The sequence below is a fragment of the Wasmannia auropunctata genome, unplaced genomic scaffold (genome assembly GCF_000956235.1).
Source record: "Wasmannia auropunctata unplaced genomic scaffold, wasmannia.A_1.0 LD336088.1, whole genome shotgun sequence".
Taxonomy (NCBI): domain Eukaryota; kingdom Metazoa; phylum Arthropoda; class Insecta; order Hymenoptera; family Formicidae; genus Wasmannia; species Wasmannia auropunctata.
The window spans coordinates 5269983-5288276 of NW_012026802.1; the positions used below are offsets into that span (position 1 = coordinate 5269983).

Consider the following 18294-nt stretch of genomic DNA (forward strand, 5'->3'; position numbering starts at 1 on the left):
CTCTCTACACATATATATATATATATATATATATATATAAGTATATATGTATAAGGTCTCTCATGTGAACTTTTCGCTGAATATTCGATTTGTTCCATTTCGTACATGACTGCATAACTTCTAACACTTTATGCGTAGACGTAGGCAAAATCTATTTTGACTATTTGAAGTATGCTCGTTCTGTTCTGAACATGCTCCTGTATCGGACCTGTCGAAAATCATCATTCTTTAGATTTCTTCAACTGGAAATATAAAATATGCTTTTTGTTACAAATAGAGCTTAATTTATAAATTTCTTATTTATGGTCGAAATCAAATTTTTGTATGCATTTTAAACACGCATATCTTAATCGAAATGTTTTTGCCCTTGAAAAATCTTGACATTTTAAAAATCTGTTCTCTGATATTTTGTCGAGAATACATGAAGGTCTGATTGATATCACAGACACGATAGTATCCATAACAATTTTAATACCCTCATTGTCGGATTACAGCCATTATATTACAGACCAGGAATTAATCCCGTCGCGTGAATCCTATAGTGGTAACTGGTCTTCAATATGTTCCACTGAAACGATTCTGGCTTGTAAAACTGCTTAATCTCTTGTTTTCTGAATGAAAAGTAACTATATACATTATATATAGTTATATTATTATTGTTATAGTTATACTTATATTATGCAGCAAATTGTAAACTTTTATTTATTTAAAGAGTATATTATTATTAAAGTGTTATTTAAAGTATGTACAATAAACTTTTTTATCACGGAAATTCAAGACCATTAGCTGTCATAGCGTTTTCGCGTTTGTATAACATTTGATATACATATTTTATACAATTTTTCTCAGTATTACGAGTAGCAAATTTAACGTATACGTATAACGGTACTGCAAATATTTATATGTATCTGCTGCAGCAAATGTATTTAACTTGCTAATGTCATAACGAGAAAAGTTGCTCTTCCGCATCAGTTTATTTCAACTAATTACTTGACTAACGTACGTTAGATAATCTCTTTTCGGACGTGTCCCGCCCACCCGTGTTAGATTGTAATCTCGTTCATTATGTAAACGTACACTGCGGCGTGAAGGGATTGGACAGAACGGATAAACGTGTAAGGTCAATGAGATTCTACCTTTTCCCTCTGTCTCACTTTCTCGTTATGGTACTAAATGGTGCATCCATCTCCACGGCCGGGGGGTACCGAAGGCAGCAATTAAGCACTTGCCTTCGCCCATCGTAGTTTTCCCTCGAGGACTAATTATTGTCTAAACAGACTAACTGTTTCCGTACACACTGGACGGTGTTTCATCGAACAATAGAATATCCTTCGAACTTCAATGCAGTTCGGAGGTAAACGAGGTCCTTCTACCGGAAGATTGTTCACGTCATATAGTACGGATAGAATTCTAAATGGTAATTCAGCTGCCGTCTCTTTCTCTATTTGTTCCTTCTCTATTTCTCTATTACTGCATACGCATGAACGATTGGTTTTCAGATAAATGCACTTGTCTACATCCGCTATTTTGTGAAAAGTATTCCAGCTGTTTTTAACAGATTTATATTTTTCACAATCCTTTCATTTGCATTCACGCAGCGCATTTTTTTTTTGAACGATTTTTTAATAAACAAATGCATTTGCGAATAGTAATGCCCATGATATCAAGATTGTTTTGAAAGATTTTTGTGTAACAACTATATGATGACTCTTTTTATATATATATATATATATATATATATATATATATATATCTTTATATATAGGTACAATTTATAATATATTATAAAAATATATAAATTATATAGATGTGTGCGTATCGTTTAGGCATATTTTCGATTGAAAAATTTGACTTACAAGCTTCCCAATAGGTTTTTATATGTATTATGGCTTTTACAATACAGACACGACAACTCAGCTCTATAGAAAATTTATTTGAGAGGTGTTGAAAAGCAGGGAGTTTCGTCACTCTTGTGTTAGACCCCGTACCGGCATCAAATAACGCATGTTAAAAAAAATTGGGTCAAAGATATGTATTGGAAAAGTAAAGGTCAGAAGAGGAAATCGATGTTTAAATTCAGTCTGAGAAAACTATGCGATTCAAGGGTGCTTTATTGTAACTCTACTGTCATTACGGCGTGGGGGTGTAATGACTTATATTCAAACAGAAGGTATTCTTACGAGAGAATTCTATTTTTCAGAGAAATAAAGTATGTAACGTGCAGTAATGTGCAATAATTCCGGAATCGTCTTTGCAAATCGTGACAATGCGAGTTAAGTATCGTTATATTTCTACGGCGTGGCGCAAGTTGCGACGCTCGATGCAACGAGCGCGCACAATTATGGTGATTTCCTTCGTTGCTTCCCGTATTTCCTTCTGTCTCTGTCACGATCGCCTCTCGTGAATGCACAATTTAGTTAATGCGTTTGCCGCACCAGCGGACTCGTTTGTCAGGAATCCGAAACTCGAAATTTCCATAATCGATATATATATTTTTTAAATAGCGATCCTTACGCCGCGCCATTCTATCTCGATTATAAAAAACGTACGCTGTTATTGTCGTGGAAATTAATTTAATGACTTCCGCAAAATATATGAACGTCATGATTGATAGTTTCGTAAGTCAAAGCATTAGGGATGCAAATGGCGGTTCTTAGAAACTTTCGTTTTATATTCCTCTTTCCACTTCTATTTTCTTCGTCGTAAAGGACTGTTTTTTGACATCAGTCTCACTTTTACTTTGGTCTATTTACTTTAAAGTCGGGAGAGATTTACTAGAGAATTTTTTTAAAACTTATACGTGCATACGTATACGTGCGCGTGTACTAAAGTGCTTGATTTGCAAGCAACTTAAAAGGTCTTAGACATGTATAGGGTAGATAATATAATAAAATATCTGTTCGCGGCTCTCTTGTTGCAATCGTATTGCAAAACGCTCAATGCATGTAGAAGGGAGTATCGAATAGACATAACCGTCGATGCGTCACGGCCCACGCTATATTCGTCGATTTATGCGGCATCTCGGGCGGAAATCATAAATTTACGTGCGTCATATAGATCATCAAAAAAATGGATCGCAGTGCGTTAAAGCATTATTACGACACGGTTGGAAGTGCGAAAATTTATATTTCAGTCACATCTCGCCGCGTGTGTGCCAGCGGCGGCCACGGCGCGCGTTTTCTATTCCCGACAATGGAAAAAGCAGCCTTCGCGCGTTTATAACGCAGTAACATTATGAAACGGTGCGATGACGCATTCCATATAGGCCTTATAATGCCGATAACTCGCGTACGTGTGGTGCTACAATAATGAGCGTGTTCATCTTAAATCGCGGCCGTTACAAAGCGACGTGTGTTCCATTCAAAGGCTTGACGGCATCTTGAAAAACTCAGATAAAGTTTCCATCATCGTCGTATTAAAAATCATCATCTCGCGGGGAGACGAGTGTACGTAAACACGCTCGCGATTTTATACAGGTTTTCATCCCTTTCTGGTCGTAGCGAGTATAAATGAAGGTGGCAATATGAATGAATGATTCGCGTGGTATCGTAGACCAGTTATCGCGTCGAGACTAGAAGGGCTGACGCCGGCAACGCCCGCAACCATTTCAATTCTCAGACGGATATCTCGGTGGCGGGCGGCGACGCGATGCGACGCGGCGCGACATGGCGCGCGCGGCGCTTTTCATTTCCCTCGGAAGATTTATGACGTGAACCAGATGCATAAATCCCCCTCTCCCGCCCTACGCGAATTCGCCGCTCGTCCGAGGCCGCGTCTTTAGCATTTTAAATTGCGCGGCCCGGGACAATTTGACTGCGGCGGACGATAGTAAATCGATGAGTGCGACGGCAGAGAAGTTCGTTCATTATTCAAAACACGGGAGGCCGTGTTGTTGGGTTACCAGTCTGTCCGGTCGGCTTCAATGGAATACATTAGCGTCATACAGAGCGAAAGTGAATCCCTTCGGAGCACTCGGCTCCACTCCGCGTAAGCGTCATGTGCTTGCCACAATCTCTTTTCTGTGTTTCTCTTTTCCGTTCTTTCAGCCGGTTCTTCACACAACCGCGCGTTCACCGTATATATACGTCTAACGTAAAACGTCACGTAAAAAGCCCGCAACATAAAGACTGCGGAAAACTTTTCCCTTTTCATCATCGACTGCTATCATCCACTTCACAACTTCCGCTGTGATACCTCGGTGCCTCATTACTTTTCGGTAAATATTTAACCCTATACATCCAGCTGAATAGGGCGTCTGGATACTTACCCTTGTAACGTCCGCACTAAGTATCGCAGTGAATATGCTAAGAGCGCAGAATTTCACTTTTAATTAAGGGAGGGTTTTCACCTTCGCCGGCCGTAAACTTAGTCCTTTTTCATGAATTTTTTTTAATAACAAATTGAATGTTTGTTGCAAAATCATAGTTTTAGTTCACGCCATGCGTTAAAGTATTAGGTTCAAGAGGAAAAAAAGAATCAAGTCGATATCTTATAATAATTCGTTTTTTCCGTCAGCTTGAGAAACATGCCACATTCAATCGCCACTTGGAGGCGATTAAAATATATTTTTATATAAATAAAAAAATTTTTTTTGCTGTTCAAATAATTTATAAGTTTATACAAAAACCCGCGTTTTACTGTATATAATAGATTATCTTTAAAAAATTCATGAAAAAGGGCTAATTTTACGGTCGGCAAAGGTGAAACCTCCCTTAAGGCCTACATCGAGCCTTAAATTAAAACATCCACAGACACACATACATTCTTTAATTTATACGAACTGTTACGTCTGATTTGATTTAATAATTTCACACATAATATTGACGTGATACAACACGCTCGTGAAGCTGTACGTATACGGAAGATTTTATCTCCTCCGTCTGGTTAAAAATATATTAAATTCTGTGTTATAAAATTCGCGTTAAACGAAAAAAGACGAAGCTGTCTTGAGATAAAATTAAAAATGCTATTTCACGTTAGAATCTGCACTTTTTTACTAACAATAAGTACCGAATGCATTTTTTACTTGGCTTCTTTTGCGTTAATAATGGAACGATCGTGCGAAAGGATCTTTTTTTTTTTTATTGACTGATTTACTTGATCTGTCGAGCAGATTGTACGTGACAATACAACCTTCAGGTTTTTATGTACGAGTATTAGATCCTTTAATCTTTCGCTAAATGATTAATCGATATCAGGGGTAGTCATTACTACCCTTGGGGGTCATTAACGATATGGATGGTGCTGCGAACGTTAACCGATATTGAATATGGCTTAATCGATGGATACAGATGATTCGGTTAGTCGCTGACGCGCCGTAGCATCGGTGTTTGTGACATCTTGTATAGATTACGCTATTTCGAAGAACAGATTTATATATTTAGAAACAAATGAGTTTTTTAAAGGTGCGATAATTAAGCGATTTTAAATTTACTTGGATGACAAATTATTAGTTTTTTTTTTAAGTTCTTTGTTTTAAGTTATTTCACGCGCCTATATACATATAATAACAATTAAATGAACAATTTTTTGTTGATATTCAATTTTCAATGTACGGTCTAAAACTGCCTCGTATATTCAGGTTTTCGAAAAGTATGAAAGGTAGCTATCTCTAAAACTATTTATGGTATCAAAATCGTGTTCGGTTTCCCACGTGTTGTGTGCATAAAAGGTCATGCATGCGTGCAAATGCGTGCGCGCGCGCGCGCGCGCGTGTGTGTGTGTGTGTGTGTGTGTATCGTTCGTTCTGATTAAACGACTAAACCGATTATAGTGATCTGTACGTAAAAAAAGTGTATGTGACCTAGTTGGGCGGCATTTGAAAGAATTGGGATGTGACAATATGAAAGAAATGTTAAAAATTAAAAAGATTTAATAAGCTATCGAGTGAATTAAAATTGGTAGGCGTTTAATTGTTCAATCGGTTTAAGTATAGGCTGGATTTGAGGAATCCGGAGCGCTGAAGGCATGCAAAATGTGCTCTCTAGAGCGAACTACTTAATGGGATGGGAGAAGTTAATTGAGGAAAAGTTACTGGTAAATGGAAATAGGTAGCATAAAATTACGACGACATACCTCTTTTTTAAGGAGAGTGTTGGCTTTGTTCGCCTATTTTTCCTTAACTGGATTAACTTTTGCTACATAGGTTTATACTTGAAGATGAAATAATTAGACTTTATTTTTTGTTACCCATGTTACGGAACGAGAGAACTAAAAATTATTACTTTAATACATCATAAAACATCTATAAGCAAAACATTTTAGTTCGAATATTATATTTTATCTCAAATGAAGATGTTGATTCGTTTGTTTTTACATACTCAGATATAAAATTACAAGAATATCCAATCGAATAATCTCTGATATAAATATAGCTTTCAAATTTTATTAAAATATAAGAGCGAGTCGATTTGGTGTTTTTGATAATTTTTAAAAATTATCACTTGCATGATAAACAGCTTGATTATCATATTGTATTATAAATCAGTCCTGCTTCTCGCGCAACTGCAGTGTATTTAAAATATACGGGCCTCCGATAAACCGCAGCCGAAGGTAAATTATTCGGCAGAAGTTTCAACCCCGACTTGGCGGTACACAGCCGCTCTCCGTTCTCTAATTAAAATATTCAGGACAAACGGGATTCTAAAGGATTAAGCAAAGCGCAAGAATACATCAGAATTTTCTTGTGTATAATCAGTCGTATGATGATTTGTTCTTGCAAGTGCGCTCGTCGCGCTAGTTTGACGGTGCAACACTCCGACGGGGACACAATGCAATTAAACTGCGAGCAGCACACAGGTGTGCTATCGCGTGCATATTTCAGAGACGACGTATACGCTTGCTTCTCCCTGGGCGTGGGCAAAGTGCGTGCGGCGTGTGTATAATTCGCGCCGTCGAAATCCAATGTCGGGCATGTAAATCGATCGATAACGGCAACGCGTGTTATTCTCGTTAATTGCCTAAAACGATGGCGAAGATTTCGTACCACCTACGGTTACCTCAATAGCCGGCGCATCGACGCAGACCGTTGACGTTGAAATTGACAGAAAATCGTTAACGAGACGTACGTACCTACGTACGTACGTACGTACGTACGGCGCATTTGCAATGGGTTGTCGCTCAGTGACGAATCTCGCGTTTCTAGAAATTAATAAAGTTCGACATTGAGCTCGTTGCTCGGTATTAACCCAGATATGACGAGCTGGCTTGCATTTCGCCGGCGCGTGATGCCGGATTTTGGAAACAGTCAGCAGTCTGACGTTAGAATAGAATAGTTGAAATAAGACAAGCAACGCGGGCTATTGCGATTAAATTTTCCAACTAACAGTGTAAGGTTACGATCCAAAATATTCAAAAGCAGAATAGATTGCGAATCTTTACCTTTACAGTGAAAAAAAAAGAAAACTTAAGGGAAATTATGTGTCACACAATTGTTACTAATTTTTATTCGTTTTATTTAATTTTTAATAGGAATTTCGAGATTAACAAGGTCGAAGCAGTAAAGAGAATATGAGATTATTCCTATTAGAAACTTAGATATTTGATGCATACTCGACAAATTCTAAAGCAGCCATTTTCCATTTGCTAAAGTTGGCACACAAACTAAATTTATTTCCAAGATGAGATAATTCTATAACTACGGATTTCGGTGCTGGATAAGTTTAAGAAACATTTATCACTCAAATTTCTATCTTTAGCAATGCCGCATCCTTGCGGTAATTATCTGAGAAGAAATAAGTCCCTCGAATAGAAAATGAAAATGGAGAAAAAGTTTTTTACAATTTTAAATTAAAAAAAGAAAGATTTTTTTATAATACGATGTAAAATATCCATTTGACCGGAGATATCGTTTAAACAATAAAGTGTCACGCTTTATCACTCGAATTGTTAGTTTCTTTTCTTCCGTCAACAATTTCATTTGTACCTGCTTCGTATTCTCTTCATTTATTTACCTTTGCCGATTTTCGCACGTGAACATGGTAGGAAGTCACAGTCAAATCACTATGTTGACTTTCTCGGTCAGTGCCCTAGTTTATTTAGGTAACTTGTTTTGCCGTTACGCCGAATCTTCCGCTTGCAGTAATAATTGTTCATTCTCTCTAGAGTTGTATGTACGTTAACAATTTTGCGCAGTCTTAATTTGTGCAAAATTCAACAGGATTTTATTTGCAGAAAACAATATGAATTCAGCTTACTAAATTATGGTTGCAAAATTATGACTAGTATCTTTAATACGTTAAAATATTTTTTAATTCTATTAGATTTTTGTTCTGTTTTTGTGTACGAACCAACAAACATTTTTTAGCAGTATTAACTTTAGGAAAGAAATTATATTATTGCTAGTAGATATAATTTATATTTTTTCCAATTGTATGGAAACTGATCATGAACGTATCATAAAATGGAACGTTTCGGCTTATAAGTTTCTAACTAGGGCAATATTGCGCTTATGATTTTTTTGATTGCATGTTTCGATAAATCCTTGTATTCTTTGTAGTTTTTAAGAGATTCCAAATATTTTAGAATCTAAAATAGAGAATGATTGATATTCTCTCTCGTAACGTATAAAATGTAAAATATGTGATTCTAAAATATTTGCCACTTTTATAAAAAGTTTGTGCAAACTAAATGCAAATTGTCGAGTGCGAGTTACATAGGAAATATATGTGGCTGAAATATTAATCTATAACTGAATTATTACGCTCTAGCGGAGCATTAATACCGAGATCATTTTGACATGTAGGCGCAAGGCGCAACATTGCCGAATTATGCACAAAGCCATCCGGTCTCGGAAATTTGCGCGATTATTGGAGGGTTTATGCAGCCGTCATCTTATCTGCACTGCATGCTGGCATATGTATTCATGGACAGAGCGCGTTAAGATACGCAGGCTGACTGCAAATGGTTAGCGAAATCGTATTCATCGCAACGCATTACGGTGCATCGCATTCGCTCATTACGGCGCGCATAATGAAGCCGAAAATTCGATGCAAATTGTCATTAGATTACTTGATATTCTAAAACAATAAATTATTTAATTTAATTTTATATTGCTTATACAATCGTGTAAATTACATGTATATGATATTATACATAAGACATCTAACTTTTTTTTGCAAGAAGTTGTACAAAAATTCTATCACAATATTTAAAAATTGAATTTTGTGGAACAAAACAATATTAAAAACAATATTCTGGAATCAATAAAAGGTTTGAACCAAAATTTGAATCATTAATTTAGCTAAAATTTAAATTTTTTTATATCGATGTATAATCCCACAGAATTATTTTATTATCACATCGTTCTACACATTATACAGAAGATAGGAGACAAGTTACAACTGCTCTGTGTATATATATATATATATATATATATATATATATAGAGGACAACATTCATTGCATTCGGGAGATGTTAATTATTGAGAAAAATTTTACTGTGTCTTTCACAACGAGAGGATATATTGCTGTTTGTTTTGTAGCTTATATTTCAAATATGATATTTTATTAATTATACAGAAAGTTGTAATTTATTTCATCAATTGTTTACGGTGGATTGTAGACGTAAGTTTACATCTACAAAAAAAGCGAAATGTGCTTGATATTTTTACGCTTCATCTTGTAGCTAAATTATTGTTATATGCTATTTTATTTTATTCTTTTATCTTTTCGATTATAAAACCGTAACGTCAAATGTACGCACATCTTACACGCGTTATACGAACAAAATCTTTCTCTGCGTATAATGGCAATACTATCATCATTAATCCGTATAATTATTTGTTAGCGATCGGCAATTATTGTGTAACACGTGGTCGGTGTGTTCGATGATCGTGCATGACCAGCGTCCAGGGCGACCACAGGTTAACCCGCTCTCTCGACCCTGACGACCAGCTAGATATTCGGTCAGCGCATTCCCTAATACCATCCCATGGAAAATTGAATTGTTCGAATCGTCAACGGTCGACTGAGTAAAGCCATCAGTGTAGAGGACTGACCTTCGGCCAAACGAGGCGTTAGCGCCGGACGATACTTCAATGACCAAAGTTAATTTACGTTGCGCTTCTAAATACATCGGCCCGAAGCAAAACTTGCCTACCGATATATCCGAATCGTTCATCTTACACGAGGAAGAATCCGAAAAGGATCGCCGCAGTCCTAAAAAGGAAAAGACTTTAAGACTCGACGGGCCTATTTTTACGCTACTCGTGTAACGTGGAAGTTTCGCACAATTATTTAATTTGCAGAATTTTGTTAAGCGACCACGCGATCGATTATAGAGCACACGTTCAGCTCGTCTCCCGTGTACCCGCGGGTAAATGTGCAATAACTTAATTAATCGCAGTAGTATGCGTTGTAATTTCTGCACCGCACGTTAACGTCATGTAAATTGACCTTAATGAAACTTGCATCAGGCACATTTCTTTCAAAGTCGGCACTGGACAAGTAATTAACAATTTGACAGTACGTGCCGCGTGCATTAAGCGTAATTGCAGCTGTTAAAGATGCAGAAGATCTCTTTCTTCTTTCTTTTAAAAACTTCTGTGCTAATTATTTCATTACTGCGTATCTCTCTGAGAAACGAGCGTATTACAGATCCCCATTACATTATTACACAGTTAATTACTATTTCATTGAATCTTTCGCTAGTCTTGTATTTAAAGTCCTATTATTCTTAACGAATTAATTATTAAATGAATTAACTTGACAGTCATTATGTTAAAATAATAAGAAAATTGTAACAATACTGTCTACTATATTTTCTACTATATTTCTACTATAGTTTCGAAAACACAAAAACAGGTCGTGAATACAGAGTCGACAGATAATACATTTACGTTATTTAAAATTATATGGCCGACATTATTTTCATAAACTAGCTATCAGTTTGTATTTAAATCATAATTATAATGGGAGGCCACGTTACTCCGTAATTTCTTACGCGTCCCTTTCTTATCTAAGATTCCACGTAATTAAAACCTGTCACGTGAAGGAAGTTGATGAAGCGGCTCGGTATGAGGGGGTTGTGGAAGAGGACAATGAGAGGTCTCTCGCCTGCTGGCGCAATTAATATGTATCAAGGATCTAGGTCTGTCTACTCACTATCCGATCCAGACCCTCTTTTGCCGAGTACATTACGGATGGTAAAAACCACGCGAGGAATGTTTTATGTCTCGCCCCCGTGAATCTCTGCCGCGTGAGGGAATCTCGTAAGACACGGCCAAGGGACGAATTTGTAATGCCGGAATGTTGGCGCATTTCCTACGGCGAGAAAAGAGGACGGGAGAGGAATAGCGGTGACCCATAATACTTTGAAAGAAAGAGGCGTGATAAATTCGGCGCAAGGTGACGACGGGGGCCGCATGCGGATGCGCACCGCGGGGTTATCCCGTTTCGAAGCAAAATAACCCCGCGGTTGCATCCCAGATAGGAAGAGTCGTAAAAAAACACGCATTTATTCTGCCTTCTCGTCTCCTCTCGTCTCACTGTTATTCGTCTGACTTTTTTTTTCCTTTTGGTCCCAGGTGTTTTCCCGTACCTCATTTATGGCTTCTTTTCCACCCCCCCCCATTCTCCTCCTACATTCCTTTTCCTTGTCCTTCTCCGCCCCTGTCTCCTTTCCCACCTATCCATTGGTTTTACTCGGTGTCTTTTTGCGGAATTTGCGACCCGATGCTTCATGCTGATTCGGTGGTTGCATCTCGGCGCGCGACTTTTATCTCGCTTCCACTTCGAAAATTGAGTTGGTGTGCAAGTCCCGGAGCATCAGAGCGTAATGTAACGTTCTGAAAGCCTCTCTCGGGTGTGGTTTGCAGGAAGTTATGTGTCATCTCGAATGCGCACGCGGCTTTTGGACGGATTAAGTTAATCGATATGCCCTTCCTTTTTTCCATACCGTTTACGAAGTTCCCTTGCAGTGGTTTACGAAAATTTTTGTTGTCTTGGTGAAAATAAAGAGACGATATCGATCGACAGTATGTATGTACGTTTCTTTTATCGTTTTTTATATATCTATTAATGCCGCAATTTGGGGAAACAGACATTTATTTTGACCGCAGTATAAAATGATGTAAAATATGAAACATTTTCTCATTTTTATTCCGACGTAAAAAATTTTTACAATGGAGGAACAAAAATACAGCTAGATGTATTAAATATTGTTGTAAATCTCGGCATACATTGAATTTTAATGCATGAAAATATTATTTTTTTAGAGTTTCAAATGACTTATATTTTAAATTACTTCTCAGAAATCCGTTTTAAACTTATTACATATTAAATTTGTTATTGGAAGATATTTCACTTCTTCAGAGTAGAACATCTAAAAAAATATTGAATGAAATTGTAAATGACATTAAAAGATGTAATATTTATGGATTTAAAAATAGAGAAGACTTTTCCGTTGCGCAAAATTCATATAAAAGACTCTCTGCATTACCCGCCTTGCCAGAAATATATCGTCCCCTTTCTGTTTCATATATCGAATTACTTCAACGATCTGGAAAAATGAAATACAGTCCTCGAACGAATACAGTTACGCGCCGAGAAATTTGAGGGTCATGTTATCGCCGACGATTTATAACTTTCATCCGTTGTCTTGATACTACTTTTTAAAGATGTCGTACATGTAATATCAAAGAAATATTATATGCTATATTTACTGGCAATTGACATAAATCCGATTGCAAATTGTACCAACATGACTATACAGGAACAATCGTTCCTGTTTTTTTTTTCCTTTTTCTTTCAATTTTTTTTGTAATTGTTCCTTTTTCAAATTTTATTATCTTTATATTCCATTCAGTATTTTATCTACTTGTGGTCATTGTGCGTTGAATCCTTAAATTATCTATACCTATTAGTTTTAATAATAGCTGTAAGATTTTATTTATTAATGCTGTGATTTTTATTAATGCAGTGATTTTATTATTTCTGATATCATGACACATACCGAGATAGAAAGAAATTTTTCACAATTTGACATTTTTAAGCGCCGCGAAGTTTTATCTCTGAATGGCCTCCACGTACCGATACGCGACGATTCCGTATTTTTTTTTCCTCAACGACTGCGGGGATTACACGTGCGGCTTCATAACTCCCCGGTCATGATATATCGTGGCCGGCAACTTCTCTCCGTTGGCAGTATTAATCGGCCATGAATATAATATCTGGCGACGTCGATTTTCCCGTACGATCGCGCATCGTGGCTGTTCTTCATGCTATTTTTTATCGGTCGGACGTGGAATCCAACTGGTCTCTGGGAAAGGGGAAAGTACGCGAATTTAACGTATAACTTTCTCGCGGCCGGAATGGCCTTTCTGTTAAATTGAATTAAACTCGGCCACCTGAGCACTCAAACTTTGCGATCCACGTCAACAGACGACGCGGACGCGCGAGATTCTGATCCTTAAATCCTTATACCGGATCATGGAAGCCGTCTTGTCGTGAGTTTCTCTAATAACGAAGTCGCATTTCTAACGATGGCTGGTACGCTGTGTTAGTTACACAAAGTCGATTACAAGAATTCAATATCTTCGAGCGCGACGTAAATGCAATTAGTATTTTAAGATTCTCTGAAGGACTTGGAATCCTTTATCACCGTGATGCGATTTTAAATTAAAATATCGATTTCTCTTGGGAATTTTATGGGTTTATTAACAGTTATTGAATGAGGCCGCCTTTTGCGTTTTATATGGTTTATCATGCAATTATTGTGTGTATATTTCCGATTTCTATGTAATTATCTTTATGAATTTAATTGGGTTGAATTAGCGTAAGCGTAAATTGAATTAACGCGGCAGTGCAGTTCTGCATTTAACGAGCTCTATAGAAATAAAACTTCGCTCTTTATCAACATTCGTTGTCCGATTCTCTTCAAATATCATAAAACAACATAATTCAATGCGCTGAATTACATACGATAGTGCTCATTTGATTGAATTATGACATTGATTTATTTGTCAAATTATTAATGTGCTATTTGCATTTTGTATATTTATATGTATATCTTTATTTACATCAATCAAAATTTATACTAATTACAGTTGGATATATTGCGTACATTATTTTTCAAGAATAAAATAATTATGTTTTTAATATAATATTTTTTACATTCAAAAATGACTTAAATAAATTTATGGAACAAACTACGATTAATAATGTGGTATTTCTAGAAATATTCTCTGCTGCATGTAAAAGAATTGAAAGCGGAAGAAAGAACGAAGACAATAAAGATTGAAAAGGGAGATTTAAACTAGAGGAAATCCGTTAAATCATAGAATTCTTTATTTGCCCTGATAACTGTCGTTTATAATATCTCTCAAATCTAAATTTCGCTTCGTGTCCAAAATGTGAGAACGAATAAAATTTACCGCTTAAATTGAAAACTGATAGGAGCTCGGCTCGTGATGATGGAGTTATCTAAAATTTCCGATAGCAGTAGCGATTTGAAGAATTTTATGTCATGCACTCTCTTCTCACATTTATTTAGGAAAAATTTTTTGAAAAATCCCAAGAAATGTAAATACTTACAGACAGGAATCTTTTAGAAAATCACATTGCTTTATATTTAATAATTTGTCATTGTTTTAATAATATATATGAGCAAGTTCTAGAAGTATTTGACTCTGTTCTTCAATCTTTAGATTTTCTATAGATTTCCGCTAACATTAAATATTTCCACTGTATAACCGTAGTTCATTGCGTCGCGGCGCCATGGTTCCTAAGTTGTAGAGAAGATCATGATAAACACATTGGATAAAGAACTGGGCAACGGCAATAAGTAGTAGTATCGCTGATATAACTCTACAGAACTTCTCTGGCCTCTCGAGGGATTTAGCCATCGGCCGGCTACAGCATCTTTTACGATTATATTCTTAATGGTCTCGCCTCGTTTCCTCGCCGCGCATCAATCGCATCGAAGGGAAAAGAAATGGCACACAGACGATCATTTTCCGGAGTGGATCGGAAAATATAGTCAGAGAATTCGAAGGAATATATATAGTCAGAGGATTATCGCGCTGATCTAATCTACTTATTTTACGAGACAGCCGCGAGACAAGATAATAGCGACAGATCGTATACGATGCGGGCTGTTAAGAGCTTAACTACGCAAATTTGTCGAGGTTCCGGAATTGCGTGGTTGGCTCGCCAACGTGTAAGCAAACCGCATTCACTACGTGTCATCACGCAGTGGTAAGCGCATTGTTGACTTACGCGAAATCTATGAATATGTATGAGCAACGATTTCAATGCGTCTGGTTCGTGAATGTTTTCAGTCCGACTAAAACGTGAGAAAAAAATTCAAATTCAACACGCATGATTGCTCTTTAAGAGACGAGGTAGGAAGAGCGAGAGAAAAAGAGAGAGAGGGAAGCGGAGGAGGATGAGGGCAAACGCGTATTCGAAATATACCTGTGCGGCCTACATTGCATATATGTGTATGATATAGCACGTAGAAAATGTTCCGCGATATTTTTGATCGATCAATGTGCAGAGCTCTTCAACACGATTTTGTCGTAAATTCAGTTTTCCTGGTAGATTAATGGCGATATAAATGTAGACGTGATATATATGTTTTGATAACGTGCGCTCCTCTGTAATGAAATTCTATCCGTATTGTCTATGAAAAATAACTTGTGATATCTTCGAACATTCGATACGCGCAACGTATCGCTGTTTATCAAGATTTCATCGCGGACTCTTGATTTCCTTGATTTATAGCGCATCGCAACGCGGATATGTGATCGATATCCCTCTGAGAAGATACCGCCACAAAACATTCTATTCTTTTATTCCGTGTGTAATCTCGAATTGCGTTCCACTTCACGTTTCACGCGAGGCTGCTTAGATCGCGTGGACTAAAACAACCTGAAATATCAAATATGCAAAAAGTTTTATATCTCGTAAATATTAATTATTATCTCGTCAGATTGTGTTTGCTTTTAATTTCATTCACGTCAGGACTGAGTTATTTGACTTTCCATTGCTGCTTACAAAAGTGAGCGCTCTCCCTCCCGCCTTAATATCATGATATTTTTACATTTTACGTGGACGACCGGTGGAGGTACCGCCAACACAAAGTGAAACCTACTCTCCCGTAGACTAATTTTAACAAGCATAGCTATTCCTGCCCCGCCCGAGTGCAGTTGGCATCTCATATATTTTGCTAATTCAGTGCGCGTACGGCACTTCACTGTAATTCAGAAAATAATGCAAAAGGTGGAACGAACGTAACCCGGCCTCGTCCCTGCGCAATTTGAAAAATTAATTGCGTAAAGAGGGCAGAGTTCGCACGATGAAACACCCGGTACGTAGACCACGTGCGAATTCACCCTCCGATAGTCCGCAATGCGGAATTTCTGGTTCGAACGTGTAACGCGGGGTAACGGAAAGGAATACAGAAAGACTTTCGTAAACTTACAAGACTATTTCGGAATCGCGTTAACTTTTACTCGGCTGTCGCAGGGGGTGTTCAGTCAATTCTCGAACAGGGCAGTTTTAAAATACAAGACGCCGGTGAAACTTTCGCGCCGCATGAGCGCAATTTCGCGTCTTCTGTACGTGACGCGCGAATCTCTTTTTGAAGGAAAAATCGAATAGCATGATTATAATCTTTCTACGATTTTGCGAATTAGTCAGCTCTAGATTGTAACTCTTGAATTTTTATAAGGACATGACGACATATATAATAAAACGCAACATAATCTCGCTTGTTAAATATTCATTGAATTAAAACTAGCTTTACATTTTATCATGTGTCACTAACGAGTTATCTCTTTTTTTCTGTTACAGGTAAGTCATGATTTTATGACGGAAGTTTTATCTACTTCGTGCAAGCATTTATCAGGTAATAGTATCTCGTATGCCATTTATTGAATTCATCATTTTTCGTTTATCCTGACACGTAGAAAAATCAGTCTTTTTATATGCAAATGGCTAATTGAATTTTATAAAGTAATGGCCTTGCGAAGTTTATGACGTACAGCGGCGGCGTACAAATATATTATATAATACTTATGCATATGCACGAAAATTTATAAACAAGATACGCGCGTTCCAGATATTCCTTTAACGACATTAATTTATGTTTTTAAATTACAACAAAATTTCATATTGTATAATAATGCTCTTTCTTTGCTTGAGCATTTTAATTACATTATCAGTAGCATAGAGCTCAGAGAGATGAATATCAATATTAAATCCTTTCGTAATATACGAGGACAAGACTTACAATTATTATTCAGCAGGAAAAAGTTCATCTCCCACATTTTGTTGGGAAAATTTAATTCGACTATTATTTGATACAAGCTCGTCGCGTTATGATTACGGAATTCATTTTGGCGAAAACGCCGGGATAAGCCTCATACCCGTTGCATCCTCCATTTGCACGAAGCTTCCACGAAGCGCGCTCGGTCGATTGCCTTATTGATGAATATTCTCCCCGGTCTGTATCGCAGCATTAATGACCAGCTCGCTTGTCGGGTTTGATTTCTCTTCAAAGATTTATGAAGATTCTTTTCGCCTACGCCAGTTTTCTCTTGTCTGCAGACTTTATCGTGACGTATTGTGGTGTTTTGGCAGATTTCAACAAACGATTAATTACAGCATAAACAAAATAAAACATTTGTTGGCCTTTATTTCCCTTTGACTGCTTGAATTAATTGTCAGAATAGAATGGATATGTGGCTTATCTCGCTTTTGTGCGCTATTATTTAAATGACTTTTCAAAGATTTCAATATATTCGTAATAATCCACGCTGATCATATAACGGCAGTAAATTATGTAAAATACAGCTCTGTTTAAAACATTTGGCGCAAATTAATCGGGCTAATTTTATCTGATATTAATGCAGAAATTAATTAATGAAGCTTGAAGTCGGAAATGATAATTCCAAGAAACAAATTTACAACTTTCAGTTTTCCAAAACATGAAAAAATGTATTTTTATTACATATTTTTATTTGAATATATTTATAATAATATATAGTAGTTATAATAATAGTAGTATATACTATATATTATTATAAATATAAGTTTACACAAGTTATAATTATAATTCTTACATTATTTTTTATATGAAGATTTTTAATAGAATCTGTAATTCATAATTGCATATATCATATACTTACCTCAGAATAATAATATATTAATAATGAAAAGTTAATTAGATATTTATCATTAATATTATTCCTTTGCAAGATTTTAATTTGGATTATATAACTTCCATGAATACATCCAATAGAAAATTAATAATTATATCGATTAAATTAAATTTTTACCTCTAATAAATAC

The 18294-nt window shown here is 36.4% G+C and overlaps 1 protein-coding gene across 4 annotated transcripts in view; it reads left to right on the top strand.

The window, feature by feature from the left end:
- The window catches only part of LOC105448349 (peripheral plasma membrane protein CASK-like), a 95444-nt gene extending 77495 nt beyond the window's left edge, over positions 1–17949 (top strand). For all 4 annotated transcript variants that reach the window (XM_011686869.1, XM_011686868.1, XM_011686870.1 and 1 more), the window contains one exon: positions 16795–17949. In XM_011686869.1, coding sequence (XP_011685171.1) covers positions 16795–16878 — 84 coding nt within the window. In that variant the 3' untranslated portion in view covers positions 16879–17949. The remainder of the gene's footprint in view (positions 1–16794) is intronic.
- Positions 17950–18294: the final 345 nt, after the last annotated feature.